At 44.3% G+C, this 16,937-nt stretch overlaps 1 protein-coding gene across 3 annotated transcripts in view; it reads right to left on the reverse strand.

Moving 5' to 3' along the window:
* Positions 1 to 1,418: 1,418 nt before the first annotated feature.
* Positions 1,419 to 16,937, reverse strand: part of pcdh7b (protocadherin 7b) — an 88,893-nt gene continuing 73,374 nt past the window's right edge. For 2 of the 3 annotated variants that reach the window (XM_061669471.1, XM_061669472.1), the window contains one exon: positions 1,419 to 4,757. In XM_061669471.1, the coding sequence (XP_061525455.1) occupies positions 4,261 to 4,757 (497 nt within the window). In that variant the 3' untranslated portion in view covers positions 1,419 to 4,260. The remainder of the gene's footprint in view (positions 4,758 to 16,937) is intronic. The other variant, XM_061669473.1, reaches the window with a different exon arrangement.

Raw genomic sequence — 16,937 nt, forward strand, 5'->3', positions numbered from 1 at the left:
GACCGGCGTCGAAGATCGTATTGCGTTTGGTCCTCAGCATGGTTGTTTTTATGCCGCATTTGTACCTCTTTATTTATCAAACGTCTCCATGGGATAAGACTCATGTGGGTGGATTTTTCTCGGATGGGGCGCCCCCTTCAGTTGGAAAGTCTCATTAAAGATAAGCGGTCTGCATTTGTTCACAAAGGCGCGGTGAGAAGCTCAAAGGCCTCCTTTCCCTTGGTCATCAATCATTTCTCAGCAAAACTGTGTGGGTATAAAACGCATAAATCAAAAGCACATGGTGTTACCTTGACTTATTAAAGTCAATTCAACTCTTAGCACCTGTAGTCAAGAATATGCTGCCTTTCTCCAGACGGGGCGGAAATGATAATGTTTCCACGAAAGAGAAACATTTGTTGAATTACCATTTATTATACAATTGTTATTACTGATGCCTGCCACCAGCTATTTCTGCACTTTAATTGTATTTATCTGATTCAGTCACTTGTTTGTCATTTAGAAAAAAAAATGTATTCATTGCCTGAACATGAATAACATTCAAATTCATTCTAATTTCTTAATCGCCCCCCCACCCCTCTGCTTTAAAACAAAAAAAAAAAAGGCTACCCGCTGCTTATTCTTGCGATTCACGCTCCAGAGAAGACATTTGCATACTGAAAGCAGATTCCTTCAGATGTTGTGGCTTTACAAGCGCACAATTAAAATTGGCCAATAACAAAATGGTCTCTTAGTTGCGAAACGCTTGATTAGGTCTGCGTGTAGGAAATTTATGAAGACAGCCCGCCATAAAATTGAGAGCGTGCAACATCATGACATGCTTTAATGTGGACTTCTTCCAATTTCAGCGTTTTACCTATTTGAAGGAATTTCGGTTCAGGAGTGCAAGTAAACAATAAATATTTCCTCAATATTGATGCTGTTTTTATAAAGCAGTCAATTTGAAAATGTGTGGATAACATATTGGATTGTTATTAATGTTGATGTTTGAGGCTGTGCTCCACCCACATTAGATGATGTAGGCGGGAAAAAAATTCGGCATCGTCCATCTGTTGAGGAAACCTGCTTCCGATTAGCGCGGATTCGGACGAATTCCCTAGGAGGAGTTCGTCAACGTACGAGCTTTGGAACTCGCCCAAAAGGGCCGACTTCCTGTTAAATGTTGGCCATTGGTCCTTCATATCTTTTTTCAACCAAATTGGTGTACGTTTTGGTGTAGCTTGAGTTGGGGCTCAAACTTTACAGGCCGCCCTTTTCTTTTCTTTTTTTTTCTCCTTAAAATTGACCCACACAATACCTGCTTTAAATCAAAATGGCTTCTTTTCCATTTCGGGCATTGTTCCTTGAGGCTTTTTCGTGCAGGAAGGGACCTAAAATAAACATTTTCACCAGAATGTTGATGCTGGATGTACCTGAAGTGAAATGGACAGAAGCGTGGACACGGTGAAGATTTACCATGTTATATTTTAATTTTTGCAGGGACAAAAATGACAAGCGCTTTATTTACACGAACCTGTACAAAAGCAAATTAACTTACATAAAATATCTCATAAATAGAAGTGGACTTGCGTTCAATACACGTTGCCATGTTCAGCTAAGCTGCGTGCATAGTGACTCATATTTCACAATGATAAGTCGGGTTTCCTCGATTGCTATATCAACATCCAAGTCGCTAGGACAAATAGTAATGGTTAATATGACAAATCTGGTTACACGTTGTGGATACGCGAGGGCTCGGGCTGAGCACGCACCTCAGGCAGCAGAGGAGTGGAACCATCGCAGTTATAGTTTTCATCTATAGCCCCCTCCCCCCAACTATGAGAAGTTGAATGTCTCCAAGTTATTTTTTTGGGGGGGCCCACATCCCCCCGCTCCCAACTAGCACGCTACCTTTCTATGCCTCTATATGCATTCCTAGAGCTTGTTTCATGCAAAGAACGTCTGATGTCTCGCACGCTCGTCAATTTATCCTACGCAGCGTGAACAAATACAAGCGATGAGATCATAATTTCAATGATCTCTTTCCCAATCAATGGGATTGGCAATTCATATAATTCTGTCATCATCATCATAATCACCCCAATTGATTGCGTCGCCGCTGTATTTTTAGATGAACGGCGGCCGATAAATTGCCGAGCGAGCGCACTTACATCAGGGGAGCGCGACAAATAACCCGTGACATCGTTATGCTCACGACCGACGAGCAACTTTTCGAACGTACCCGGAATCATTCAGTAATGCACTGCACTCGGAACGTATATTTTAACAGGAGATTTAGGCCCAGTTCAAAGTTTGGCTCACTGACATCTGACTGGCGAATCCCCCCCCCCCCCAGGAAGTCTTCCACAGCACGTATGGAAATGTGTCCCCAGTCCGTTCCAGGCCAACGTAGAATCATACCAATTGGTATAAAAAGGCACAATTGCAATTTTTGCATTCACTCTTTTTGTCTTTGTTCAGAAGCAATGAAGATATACAAAGTGACACCAGATAAAGGGGGGGAGGGGGGGGGGAGTCCAAATACACAGTACAATTTCATGATCATCTCTACAATTTCAGCTGTCGTTAACAGTGATGTAAATTTAATCCATTGGGAAAACGCAGGGAGAATTTAGTGGGTTGTGTGATATGAAATACCCAAACGAGAAATCAATGTACTAAGTTGTACTACATGGCTAATGTTTCATTAGTTATAAAGTAAGCAAGCGACAAGGTGGATTCCAATGTTACAGGGTATTTTTTTCTACATTTTGTTTTATATTTTCTTTTCTTGTTCCTTCTCATGAAGCGAAGTAAGTTCCATAAAGCGTGCAGTAAAAAAAGTAAATATTCACGTATACAATTGAGTATAGGAGCACGGTCTTTCTGACGAGTCGTACTTACAGACTATAGAGAGCCAGAATGCAGAAATTGCCACTCCATTCAATCCCAAAGGGCTTTGCTAACATACGCCAAAAAAATAAAAATCCAAAATAAAAATCCATTGCATTTCTGATTCATTATACTGACAGAAAGAAGCCACTGTGTGTGTGAGTGGGACAATAAATCCCGTCAATTGGCAATAACACTCCAAAAACGTGGAATGTTTGAAGTTCAGTGTCTGGCATAAAACACGCAGGAAATAAAACGTAAAGTCAATTATCTGTATCTTTTTGATTGTTTTCAGTTTGCTTGAGCTGATTCTTACATTCCTGCTCAAAAAGATGCCGTGGGCTGCGGAGAGCGACATTAGTGTTAGTTACCGTTGAACGCTTGAAGGGGAATAATGAAAGAAAACATCCCAAAATTATGATTGATTGATGGTAAATGTTTACATGATGATATTTATTGCTCAGTCTGTCCCACGATGAAGTAAAAGCTAAAAACAAAACAAAAAAAAAAAAAAAAATGTTTTTAGACTAGCACTCAATCATGAACCTACTGTTGTACTACTTAAAGTATAGCCTATACACATGTGCGCATCTGGCCCGTACATATCCGCTCACTTGCTTACCAGGAATATATCGGCCTCGTTAAATTCATGAATCAGGTACTCGGCGTGACAACCGCAACGGTGCAAAGTCTGCAGCCCAGATGTTCCGCTTCGCAGGGAGGCTGGTGGGGGGGTGGCTCGGCCTCACCAATCATAATCGAGACTTAAAGCGAGGAGGAGGGAAAAAGAAGAAATGTAGTCCCAAGTGTTTCTGTACAATGTTTCATCACTACAGAGTGCATGTCGCTCGCGCCCGAGAGTCTTGGCGCATGGGACGTAAGCGCAGCATATTTCTGACTTTGAGTCTTTGCCGACATCTCCTTCCAAATGATTGCGACCGATTATCCTATCTATTGTTGCGGCCAGTTCCAAAAGAAGAAAGCAGTCATATCCAGACATACTTTGAAGCAAGGTTTGCCTCTATTTTAGAGAAAAGATGCTTTTTTTTTTTTTTTTTTTTTTTTTTTAAATAACAGGGGTGTCTGTTTGGTGATGGATGTGGATGCATGCATGTAGTGTGTGTGTGTGTGCGTGTTTAATGTGAAAAATAAGTTGTCCTATTGTACAGGTGGACTATCCGGCAGCAGACCGTGTCGCTAGAGCATCCCAATAGTAGCGCTTAAAAAACAAAAAAGGCCACTGTCTTTACGTTTTTGTTGTAAAAGTCTTTGGAGTCGTTTTAGTCCGACCTCAGTCGGTACAAGTCGGTGGCTAAACTAGCAAGGCTCCGTAAGCTTGTAGTAGTGTGCTACCACGCGCAAATTTGTGACCCCAGAAGTCGTGTCAGCTCACAGGTACACCTCCCGTCGGGTCAGAGTACCACAGGAGGTGGGCTTGTACTCCCCGGTGGGCGCCATCGGGATCTCTTCGGTGGGATGGCCCAGCGTCTCCTCTGCGCCTCCGGGCGAGCCGTACGGAGGTGAGCCGTAAGACGGCGAGCCGAAGGCCTCGTAGGACGAGGAGGAGGAAGCCATCTTCTTACTAAGTAGGTTGCGATTGCGGTCGCCCAGCATGTGGCCGGCGGCGGGGTCGCCGTTGGCCACGGCGGCCATGGCGAGGGTCTCTTGGCTGCCGGGCTGCTCTTGGCTGCTGCTGCTGCTGCTGCTGCTACTGTTGCCGCTCATGAAAGTGGAAAGCTTTGGTTGTTGGGGGTTGGTGGTGGACTTGGATGGCCGCCGTTCGGGCGACGTGCGGACGGGCATCCAGCAGGAGTCAGAGTGGCCGTACTCGTCGCATTCCCGGGTGCACTTGCCGGTCATGGCTACGTCAGGCAATGGCCGTGAATCTGGGGGAGAAGAGAGAACAGAAGGGTGTAAGGGCGTTTTGTTTATTTTCCACAACATTGGCTATTCAATGAGGAATGGTTACTGTAAATATCTAACACTTGATTGTGATAAGTGTTGACAGAGTGTGAATGCAAATGCGAGAATATGGCTTGATGTTTATGGTAGGGGGTTGTACGGACTAGTCCAGTGATTCTCTGTGTAGTACACGAAAGAATCAATGAATTAAATGTTCAAACTGTGCATAGTTTGTTTGCAAATGAAACCACTCCCTCGTGAGTTGTTACTTGGTGTAAAAAGTTTCAAAACCATTAGACTAGTCGATTTGTCGACTAGTCGCTAATCACATTTTTAGCATTAACGTGGATCTCTTGCAGTGCGCTGAATGAAATTTGTCATCTTATTTCATTTCAGTTGTGCATTTTGAAGTGTGGCAGAACCAGTAAATTTTTGTAAAGACTGAAAAAATATCTGACGTGAGTAGCGACTAGTCAACTTTCAACACATCAGTGTTGGCCTAAAAAAATTGGAAATTATGCAGCCCCGACTAACCTACTGTAAATGCAATCTGTGAGGCTTGGTACTGGCTTCTTTTATTTATTCCGCTTGTGATTGTACCACGAAGCTCCCATAAATAAAAGCAATGTTTTGTTTGCATGCATATGCCACCACAGCAACTGTAACAGAACACAACAATGAAAAACGAGACAACTCCGCCGGCTTGGACGGCAGCCTCCAACTAAAGAACGGTGGCGTGAATAAGGGTTTGAAATCATGTCATGCTTCAAAACGTGTTTGTGCTGAGGTGGCGAAGAGGAACAATGAACCACTGACGACATCAATTTGAGTTTGAGTTATGTTGGCCCAGTTGTGCTGCAGTGTGCGAGTGTGTTTTTGAGACACCGGCGCACCCTCTTTCCTTATCTGGTGATTGACAGCTGGCAATCCCGTCTTGATCTAAGTAGCTTTACAGATTTGTGTGGCTCAAACGTCCCGGTATTCTCTTTAATCCATTAATTAGGGTTTTAACCAATTACCCGGCTTAGCGATGGCTTTAAGATTAACTATTGTATTATGAGACAATTTAAGACTTCCCGGTGTCACTGACAACAAAAAATAAAGCGGGAAGGTATTCGTCTGCGACACATCGCTGGCCGAGTGGCCAAGTAATACACGAACAAGTGTTTGTTTGAAATGTTTGATGTATTTTGCTCATGGAAGGATGCATGGGAAATCAAAATCAAGTAACGACGGGGTGTGCAAACCAAGCCAAGCATGCCTTTGCCCAAAACAAAAGTTGGTATGGTGGCTTACTTTTAATGCTCTTTTTCTCCTGTAAAAGAAAGAAAGAATACAGAACAGAAATCACTAGTTCTGTTTGTCACACAGCGACACAAGTACTGCATTTATATAGCAGGAATGGATATCCAAGCTCTGCAGAAGACACATGACTTGAAACGGGAGAGGTAAAGAATGAGCGGTAGGTAGTCTTATGTTACTGTTAAAGAGTGCCATTCCGTTACTCATAATCCGTTTCTGATGGAATCGAGTCACAAATGACCCGCGTCAAAAGATTGACCAAACATCGCTCGTCAAACCCTCAGGGAGCCGCTTCCACTTGACGCAAAAATCCAATCGCTTTTATCATTAGCAGATCCGGCGCAGGTTTCTAAGTAGCCATGCGAGCGAAAGTAAAGACGAAAGAAGTTGCAAAACAATCGAGATATGTAATGTGATGACATGGTGGACGGTTGCGTGGCATCACAAAGGCAGCCATCACGGAGACAAGCGGACACTGATTGTTCTGCTCATTTCAACCCACGACCGTTTCAAGCCACCCTTCCACCCACAATGCAAGGCGGCAGGTCCTCTCCAGACCTCAGTGCCCCTGCGACTGATTGCTCATCCAATTGATTCCTCGGGCCAACTAAGGTGAACATGCTTTTGCTTGAGATGAATATATGCCACTAACTTTGCTGGAATTGTAAGCCTTAAAAAAATGAAATAAATAAAACTTCCAAAAATGTGTTGCTCTTCACAGGGGATCGGGTCTGACCATTGCTGCGAAAAATTACAATCCACCAGTAATTGACCCCCCCCCCCCACTAAAAGGTTTATAATTGCCTAGAGATGCCACAGGATGGCAGCAAAGCACTACCTTTGTCAAACTGGGGCTCTTCAACTATCCTCAATGTAGTTCCTTGGCACCAAGCAATGCTTTTATGGCCCATATGGTAAGTTTTACAGCAAATAACGGAGGACGGGTGGAGACCTAACCCAAATGTGTAAATAAGTCGCAACGCACCGAAGTAGCCTAGCCACTAACCTACGCGAACAAAGTGTTAGTCTTAACTGCAGTAAATATTTCGATGAAAAACACTTTCTAGGCCATAAAGAAAATATGCCTTTTTGTGCCGCCTGTCAATGTATTCTTACGCCACTGCACTAGTTCTTCACACGCCATTCATAAGTTGGGATCATATGTCGGGAACTGGGTAAACCGAGGACCCCCTGTCCCTATTTAGAATTTGAAGTGGGTTTCCAAAGTCTCTTCCATTAGGAACACATTTAATAATCAGGACATGGCAAACAATATCAAAGAGAAGCCCTGAGAGGGCTCACAGTGCACAAAGTGCTCTTTTGTCACATGCACAATCAACTGCTGTAGAACGCAATGCGAGTGAGGTCACAAACCTCACTGCACCACTAAAAAGCCGAGCAAAGGATTGCAGGTTTTACCCCTCGGGCGCAGGCCTTATTTGCTAGCCAGAGACTATCTCCATCGCTCGGGGGAGAAGTGCTTTCAGCCGAGAAGAGGCGGTAAATTCATAATGGCCTGCAATACAGAGCATTTGTCCTTCAGTTCAGAAAGGCGGAACCGTGAGGGGCTGCGACGGTGGGTGGAGGAGCGATCGGTGTAAACCATTATTAGTCATGAGAGTGCCCAGTTTTGCATTCTTTTGGCTGCACTGAAAGCAAAAACGGTCAGCAACTGATTTAATCAAGCCGCAGAAACCTTTGCCCGTGGTGAGCGTCTTTAATTGCAGTCCGTCAGCCGTCAGTTGAGGGTACACAAGAAACAGGGCGACATTGCAAGGACAGAGGGAAGGAGAATTAAAGGAGAGTGACAATGCTCTGAGAATAGCGGGGGTCAGGGCCTGGGAGAGGCAAAGCAGCAGATTGAGCGAAGAAGACAGCATGGCTGCCTCTGGGCCGTCATAGGCCAAACACGCTGCCAAAAGAGAGCAGCGGAAAAAGGAGAGTTGGGGGAGACGGGATTTGAGGAGGTCTGACTTTGACAAGAGATCGCACTGTGCGTCGAATAAATCCTGGCGTGTTCTTCAACGTGTTCTCATACATGATCTTATCAATCCCTTTGCTCATAGTAGACAGTTTGAGGTTTGTACATGCACATGCGGCGAAGACTCTTCAGTCTTTCAGGACATTTTGCACATCTCTTGATCTTCTCTAACGAGAAGCTGAAAGGCAAAATTTGCAACAGGTGTTTGAGCCATGGATTGACCATTACATTTCCATGGAGGTCCAGTTCTATGCCTTTCTGTGACACAGTCTCTGTGTATCTCTGCAATTGTTAGGTGTCTTCTTGGTCTAATGTTGTCATAATGTGAACTGCATTATGAAGAATACTTGGTTTACCTATTAGAATTGAATCAACATTATTGGCCTGTTCATGGATCAGACACCTGTTGTGAATTTGGCCCATTTAAAATTTTAAAGATCAAATAGGTAATCTTGTGAATAACGACCCACAAATAGAAAAAAACAGAACGTGAACTCTTCGCTCTACAATGAAATCCTGTCTTTTGGGCCACATAATTAGATTTACTCCAACTCCTCCCGATTCCCAGGAAAGCTCGTAAACACTTTAACCCACAAATGTAATTTACACGCCTCCACATGATTCGGATTTGAGGGCAAAGAGTAAAAAGGGGCTGAGTTAAGTGGAAAACCTACAAGAGGAGGCCTTCGTGAGAACAAAGCTTGAGAAATGGGCTCGCGATTGCCTCAAACCCCTCATCAAAGGCCTTCGTGTTCAGATGGATCTATTTGGCACAGCGGAGCAATCAGTGCCGAGATGACAGCGTACATTGCCTCGTGTCGTACCGATTACTCCAAGCCGCCGAGGAGAGCGGAATGAAATATTTACCCCGCAAAAACCAACTGACACAAATCGGAGCGCTTCACGAGTGATAGGCAGAGACGGGCGACAGAAGCGATTCAGATAAACCTCCTCCTTTGTCCCTTTCACAGGTGGCAAAAGAACGCGCACTCTGTAGTTAAGTTGAATTTTACCCATATTGTACGATTCAATGCAGTAAATAATAATAAAACAAAGTAGCTTTCATGGCCACGACTTGGCCAAAAGGTCAAATTTGATGTAACCAGTATATCCTTGACATATTTAAGGAGTTAGAAAGGACAAAATTAGACAAAATCCTCAGTTTAACAGCTAAATTTGTTCCAAAAAAGGAGGCGAGGTGGACACAAATGGCTAGCATAGAGCCTTGAGGGTTAATTAGGTGGATCTTGGCGACTGATGATGGCCGTGGCGCGGATCTCCACAGCGCGTGGCGCTCTCCCTTTCCAAAGCTCCCGGTGGCACAGGGCCCACATCATCAAAGATGAGACAGGCGTACGTAAGATAGCCCCGGGGTACAAAGGAAGCCTGGGAAACGGGGCCAGCGAAAAGAACGGCCAAGGGGCGACAATAAGTTGAGGGAGACGGGGGGAAAAAATTGGTTGCTAAATTAATAACTGTTTAGCGAGTTCAGACAATCCACGTAAAAAGAGCGATATTTGTCTTGCCCGCCACAAAGAGACGTTTGCCAGACAATTAATGGTGTGACGGCAGACGAGCGGCGGGAACGCAACGGCGCTGCGGGGAGACGAGGACAGAAAAAAAAAAAAAAAAAAAAAGAGTCCCGGAGAGTGGTGACCTTTTTGAAAGCGCATCCCGAGCAACGGCATTAATTTGACTGCATTAACGTGAATTTGGTACATTGTTGTCTATTGCCGACTTGTTGCAGGAATGCTGTCCTGCTCCCTGGCAGGGGCAACTAAAGCATACCGAATTTTAACAGCTTGTCCCAAGACCTCACACACGATGAGAAACAAGTGCGTATACTTCCTGCTCTTTTAGTGTATGGTGTACACACGTGTGACACACCACACATGCGACAATGGCTGTCGTAGTACCAAGACTGGCCTGTTAGAGGCAGCAAGGTGCCACAAGGCCTGCAGACTGCTGGCAAATACAACAAAGAAAAAAGAGCGGTAGGCTAAGAAGAAATCGAAGGAGCTTGTCTGGTAACTCCATTGCGGTTGCAAATTCCTGAGGATTTATGATCGTAACTACTGAACAGGGTTTAACGTTTGCGATTGTTGGCCCTGGTCATTTTCTGAGCAGATCCTGTAGGAAAAATCTTTTCTTCTCTTAACACCCCTCACATCAATGGATAAATCGGTCAGGATAATCTTTCAGAGACAGCTGATAATCGGGGCTTCGTTGACTTTGATCGCAAGGGACAAAAAATACTCAAATTTGGCCCGATTTTCAGTATGTATGTACCCCTCTTTGAAAATCATCTGGATCCCATGTCGTACCTCAAGATGTGCGGGACCGGGGGCAAAGGAAAAATGGAAATGAGAAGGTGCCAGAACCAGAGGGATGATCAAATACCTCTTGTTTTTCCTGAAACAGTTTTTTCCATGCAGAAGCCTCTTAGAGATTAGCATTAGCGAACCTTCGTACTTGGTTCAAGATGTCAAATGAACCTTGCAATGTGAGTGCGTTGTTTTTCGCCAGCCACAGAAAATAAGACACCATTTCATTTGAGAAGACAAACACAATATGCATGGAGGGGCGGTGGGTGTTTAGAAAATGGTAGGGCTTGCTGCGCTACTCTTGAGTTTGTGTGTGTGTGTGTATATGTGCGTGTTTGTGCAGATTACAACCCGAAACTGCTCTCTTCAGAAAAAGAACGTCATTGCTTCTCTTATCAACCTCGCCCAGCTTCTCTCCGACAATAGCCACTTTTACACCGCCAAATGGTTATTTCTCAAAATATAATTTCTTTATAAATAGTCCCTTGAAAATGAACTCGAGACCAATTGTGTTTTCAACAAGTGTTGTGGTAGAAACCATCTAAATCAATGACTGTGACTATGGGTCATGGGGGGGGGGGGAAATGTGATGTGTGACATCTGATATGGTTAACATAAATGAGTTAGGCCCATAAGCATTGTATGAAATATGCTTCTATAACTAAGGAGCAATGATGAGTGCTGTGTTGATGAGTTAAATTCATAAAGACATTCATTCTTTATGACAAAGCCGTCAACCACGGGCGGGGCAAATGGCGCATAGCTGCTGATAAACTTTTGCGGTCAAACCCCAAATTGTTTTTGGCGTGGAAAATCAGCTCGTGAAGATCGGTTCTTTTGTTTTCCGCGCGGTTTATTTGTGCTCAAAAGGCTCGACGGTTCTGATATTGTAATGAGATGACACTTGCCCCGGGTAACCTAAAAAATGATCACACAGGCTCCCTCAAGGACTGACACCAACTGAGAAAGTTGAAAATAAACCGCATCAGTCGGCTTTGCGCTGATGAAAGCGCTAAAGGGATGTGTCAGTCAGCAAATAGGTTCATCTTTAATGTATCCTTGAGTCTGTCCAGGATGCCCTTGTTGTTTAAAACATTCTGCCGAACGAAGGCTTCCGGGAAAGAGCGTGAAAGCTTCCTGGGGTACCTCCAAAGTCATCTGCTCATCAGTTTAAGTTGCAGTCTTGGTTGAAAACATGTCAAATATCAGCGCACAACGGGCCCATCCTAAAATTGCACTCTGTGGAAATCGGGATCTTTGATTTCTCAAGAGCCTTAAAACATTATCCAGCCTTTCTAGCTCGCTGATTGATACAGCCTGATAACGCCAAGGTGTCCTGGACTATGGCTACATAGGCCGCAGTTTGTCCCCTCAAGGAATGCTGCATTAGATTTCCCGCAGAGCTGTCACCTTCCCTGTTCACTCGGTGTCTTTGAAACCTGCGATGTAACGATGAATCAACTCAATTTTTCAATCCACTGGAGATGGGAGGTAGAGGGTCCTCCGCTATAATCTGGGTTTCTGGTTATTCCTCACCATTCTGTCTGTTTGTACCTTTATTTCTCAGTTCAATTCTTGTGATACCTGAATATCAGTGGTGGAAAGTAATGTGTATTTTTCCGTTTTTTTTCGGTATTTACTTGAGTACTTCCCTATATTTGCAAACAGATATCTGTGCTTTCAACACCTTGCTTTGTCACATTAGGCTTGTTACTTTTTTAACATCTGTGGATGTTGGATGAAAATAGTCAACCGCGATTGAGACCTTGATAGATTGAGATCTTGTGGTCTTGTAAGGCATAAAAAAATAGGGACCGCAGTGGCACAGATTGACGTGAGTGACAATGACGTAACAGACTCGGTGGAGCAAGATACTCCCCATCCATGGATTTATTCAAGAGAATTATTTGATGTTTTCAGTTCCCCGCAAATGTGTTGTCTTGTGCCAGCCTAAAAACCAGAGTGTAAGTACTTTTGCTACATATGCTGAATATACTCCTCATTCAGACCACAGGCCCTCGCTCGCCAGGCAGGTTATCTAGGCAATATCAAACTGATGCCAGAGCCATACACGGTGTATTATTGAAAGCACTGGGGGCCCAATTTGTCACTCTGGTGGGCCCATCACGGGCGAATATCCTTTCTGAAATGTATTTTTCACACCGTCTGTCTGTGAGATCAAAGCGGCAGCTGCCCGGCGGTCCTCCCCCCTCCCCTTCGTTTCTTTCCCCAAGCTGATTCCCACTGACAAAACCAGTCAATTCAAATTGAGCGGATCCCCTATTGAAACAACAAAAAGGGGCTTGGGAGATTGTTTGGAAGAAAGAGATTATTATCATGGGTGTTTAGGCTGTGCTCAGGTGGAAAGTAAATAATATTCCTTGATTTGGCATTGTTGAGAGCACGACTGTTCAACAGTGGACATGGTGATGCTCCCATTCATACCTTATTTTATGTGAAATATGAGAACTGATCTGAATTAAGCATGTCACATAGCTACACAGTGTCTTTCGTCGTCTGACTAGGAAGTGCAGAAAGCCTGCTCCATTATTTATCCCCCACACCCCACCATGGCCCCTTTTTAGCATAGCTCTTGACCAATTGATTTTTCCCCATCTTTGATTCAAATGCTTCTGGGTTGTGGGAAATATTTATTACCCTTAGACCGACGACCGGGTGCCAGAAGTCCAACTGTTTTCTCCAAATATCTGCCAGATGAATAGCTGCAGATGAGCATGTTAAAGCTCTAGGCTTTATACCCTCAGTCGAAATTGTGAAGCCCAACTGGGCTAGTTATTTGGAATCCTCGAGATTGCGTGGCACTGTAGGTTTTCCCCCCAAACATTGCATCCGTGCGATTCCAGTTTAAAAAACGGGGTGCATCAAATTTTCATCATGTGGTCTTGGCATGCTATATACACTCACACACACACACACACACACACACAGTTCTTAGTTCTCTGTTGGCAAGTATAAGGGACAGGAGTGAGGTTGTTACAGTTCGTCGAGGGTGGTACAATTCAAGTTTGAGTGTGTGCATTGCATCAGTCAGTCAGTCTTGTGCATCCACACTAAACTTTACTTTCTACAACGCCTGGGTTTCTACTTCAGCGAAGAACACACATACCGACAGTCAGGACAGATTGGAACATTTTCCCTTCCCTGCAATCAAAGTCAGCAAAGGCCCGATTGTCCGATGTGTAAAAGATTATCCTGTGGTATGGGGTATGTTAGAAGTGATTTATTTCCCTCCCCGATCTGCTTGAAAAACAGACGAAAATCTTACATTTTAAGCATGTTCAATATCAACGATGGCAAATCTTAACTTGTGCAACTCCATGATTGTGATGTGAAATGAAAGATAGCCAATCTGGGAGCTCTGGTTGTGTTAAGTGTTAGTGAGTGTCATTCACCATAATCAAAAAGGAAAGACGAGTTTGCAACCGCTATGTAGTTACCAAAGTTACAGCTGTTGTGCCCATTGTTCTCTCATCCTTCCCCTAGTCACTGAACCCCTCTGCCCTAATTTCTCTATCTTCCTTCTACTCTCCATCTCACCTCAACCAACCGAGACAGGCGGTTGCACCACAAATCCTGGGTTCTGTTCAAATCTTTTTTCCAGGTCAGCACAAATGCCGATTTGTGTCATGTTTTAAAAATGGATTAAGATGTCAAAACTCAGTGTGTGTATCCAGCTTTAGAGACACAAACATACATTCAAAAAGCCCACGCTAACTGTAAAGTCCATTGACAAAGCGTCAGCCCCCAAACGAGTAAACCGCTAATCCTCATGAATATCACCACCACAACACTTGCTGACTCAACTGCTCCTTTTTCGTAATTTCTGCAAGACATGATCCACATTTAAAAGTCAATCTAAAATAATGCAAGAGCCGAACGATGAGTGAGTGTGCCATGTAAAAAAATGCAGCGCAACATCTGAGAAATCCTTTGTCTTCTCAAAAAGGGAATATGAAAAATTACTCTTTGAGCTCCAGTCAAATGTGCACCCAAATTAAGAGAGAGAACGAAAGATAATCAACCAGCGTTTGAGCGATGCGACAGAGGGTTGGTAATATGCTTGGGAATTTAATAATGCTCAGCCCTGCTCAATATCACCCGCTTCACAGAGTCCTCTGGGAAACATGCAATGTCTCAGGGATAATGCCATCCTCTGACAAACTGGGTTTGCTAAAAGCACAATTGCCGTAGCTAGCGCACATGCTAATGCACTTCAGGCCACACTTTATCCTCTACGTTAAGGCAAAATCACTGCTTGTTCAGACTCTGAACAAGATCATCTTTGTAGGATGACATGCATGCCAAGATGAAATGTTTTGCGTGCAACAGCGATTTACAAGGGATGCAGCTTTGCAAGAACCTCCACGTCATGGCATACGCGTTAAGATTGAAGCTGATCTAAAGATTGATTGGGCTTTTTATTTATTATTATTATTATGAGCCAAACTCAAGATTTGCACTCTCTCTTTGATACCTTGTTCTCTAATTCCCCTCTGACTAACTAGGGTAACAACAGCAGTCATAGAACCTTGACCAAACAGTAATTGAGTCAAGAATAGACATTTCCAACATGCTACTTTTTCTTGTGGCCAGCACGATGGTCAAGTGGTTAGCACGCCAGCCTCACATTCATGAGGTTCCTGGAGTTTGCGTGTTCCTCTGCTTGCGTGGGGTACTCTGACCTTCTTCCACATTCCAAAAACATGCACGCATGCGCTGGCCTGTTCAAGGTGTAACCAGTATCTTGGAACAATCTATTTCTTCCTACTCAACCCTGACTTTTCCTTACTCCGGGACTGGGGCCTTTTTATGAGTAGTGTCTCAAACTGAACCTTTTCATTTAGCTCTGATTCAGTAGATGCGAGTTTGGCTGAGGTGCAGCCGAGTCTCCTTCAATTGACATACATCAGAAGTATGCGTGTGTTCACGCTGACAGCGACACAGCTGAGAAATGCACCTGACCCGCAATGTCCTGTCAAACCAACTGAGACAGACGGCCTCTCGCTCCGTTGACTTCTATGACATTTACATACCACACTGCCTGGTAGTGTAGAAATCACCCTCGGCCTGTACCAGACCTCAAATTGAGGACAGGCTCCGCAATAAATCTCCCTTGTCGCTACCTTACCGGGACTCGCTCACCCTTGACAAAAAAAAAAAAAAAAAACCACACACCAAAAAACCCAAACATGTACCTCGCTCCACTGCAGCCAGAATGCGCCGTTGGCTTTCAGATGCGGGATGCGTAGCGTGAAAGGCAAAAGACCGAAACATTGTCCATCTCATTTCTCCCCCTCCCTCACTTCGCTCTTTCTTATCTAAGCTGACGTTGATGTTCACGTTCCCTCGTTCTGTCTATCAAAGCTCACCTGCTCTTTTGTCTTCCCTAATCCATCCTCTCATGCTCGCTCAATATCACTTCAATACCTTTGAAAATGTAGTCTTCACTGCGGTGTTCTCCCTCCCCCGTTTCTCTCATCATCTGCTTGTGTCTCTGCTGATGGGCCAACGACTCCCTATTGGCAAATTCATGAGATTGATCATTTTATACACGGGTGGGCGGGTAGCCTAAAAGGGTCCCTCTCCCCTCTTCTCAGATACCGGTGCGCTTATTTGGCTCCGGAAACCCCCAGGCGGCGAGACGCCTGAAGGCCGATCTCTTAACAGGCATCGGGTTCGACCCCGCCCCCGAGTGTTTCAGTAGTGTGTGAGAGTGTTTCAGCAGAGGGCATGAGTGTTTTCATTAGTGTGTACGATAGCATTTCAGTTGTGGTGTGAGAGAAAACGTCAGTTGTATGCTTGAGAGATTTTTAGTCGTTTGCATGAGAGTGTTTCAGTAGTTTGTGAGAACATTGCTGTAGTGTTTATGAGAGTATTTCAGTTGTGTGGAATGTAGCATTTTGCTAACGTGTGAGAGTCTCAGTTGTGTATATGAGTGGAAAAATGTCTGGTTGTGAGAACATTTCAGAAGTATATATGAGTGAGAAAAAAAATCACTAGTGTGAGAGCGTTACAGTAGCGTGTGTAAGAGGTAATGCTGAATTAAATCCCCTGATTTTAAAAAGCCAAAACCAAATAATGCACTCAATATTAATATATTCCTTTCAATGCTTTTGGTGTTCAGGCAGAGGGAGCAGCACAGAGGAGCTCCATTAGCGTGATTAGAAGTCAGAACCAAACGGCTGCAGTCTCACGGCCGCCACGCGACGGTCCCAACGTTATTTAGGCCACGCTTATCAAGACGCCCGCTCGCTCCCCGGCGACGAGGCTTTTCAAGCCGTACTGTCCTCACGGCGTTCAGCCTGCAGGTTTTGCAAGATTTCCTCGATCGCTCTTTGTTGTTGTTTTGTGGTTTCCGAGAGGTGCCTTTTGAGCGTGCATCAAATATTAATGGACACGTTTGTTTGGGCTGGTTGGCTGCAGAATGGTCAGCATTCTTTCAACTGCTGCGACACTTCAAAAAATAAAAAGCAACCAAAAAACCTTTCTCAAGTCCCTAAATTGGGTTGATAATGATGATGGAATATATTTTTTCA

Source organism: Phycodurus eques, chromosome 23, assembly GCF_024500275.1.
Source record: "Phycodurus eques isolate BA_2022a chromosome 23, UOR_Pequ_1.1, whole genome shotgun sequence".
NCBI lineage: Eukaryota > Metazoa > Chordata > Actinopteri > Syngnathiformes > Syngnathidae > Phycodurus > Phycodurus eques.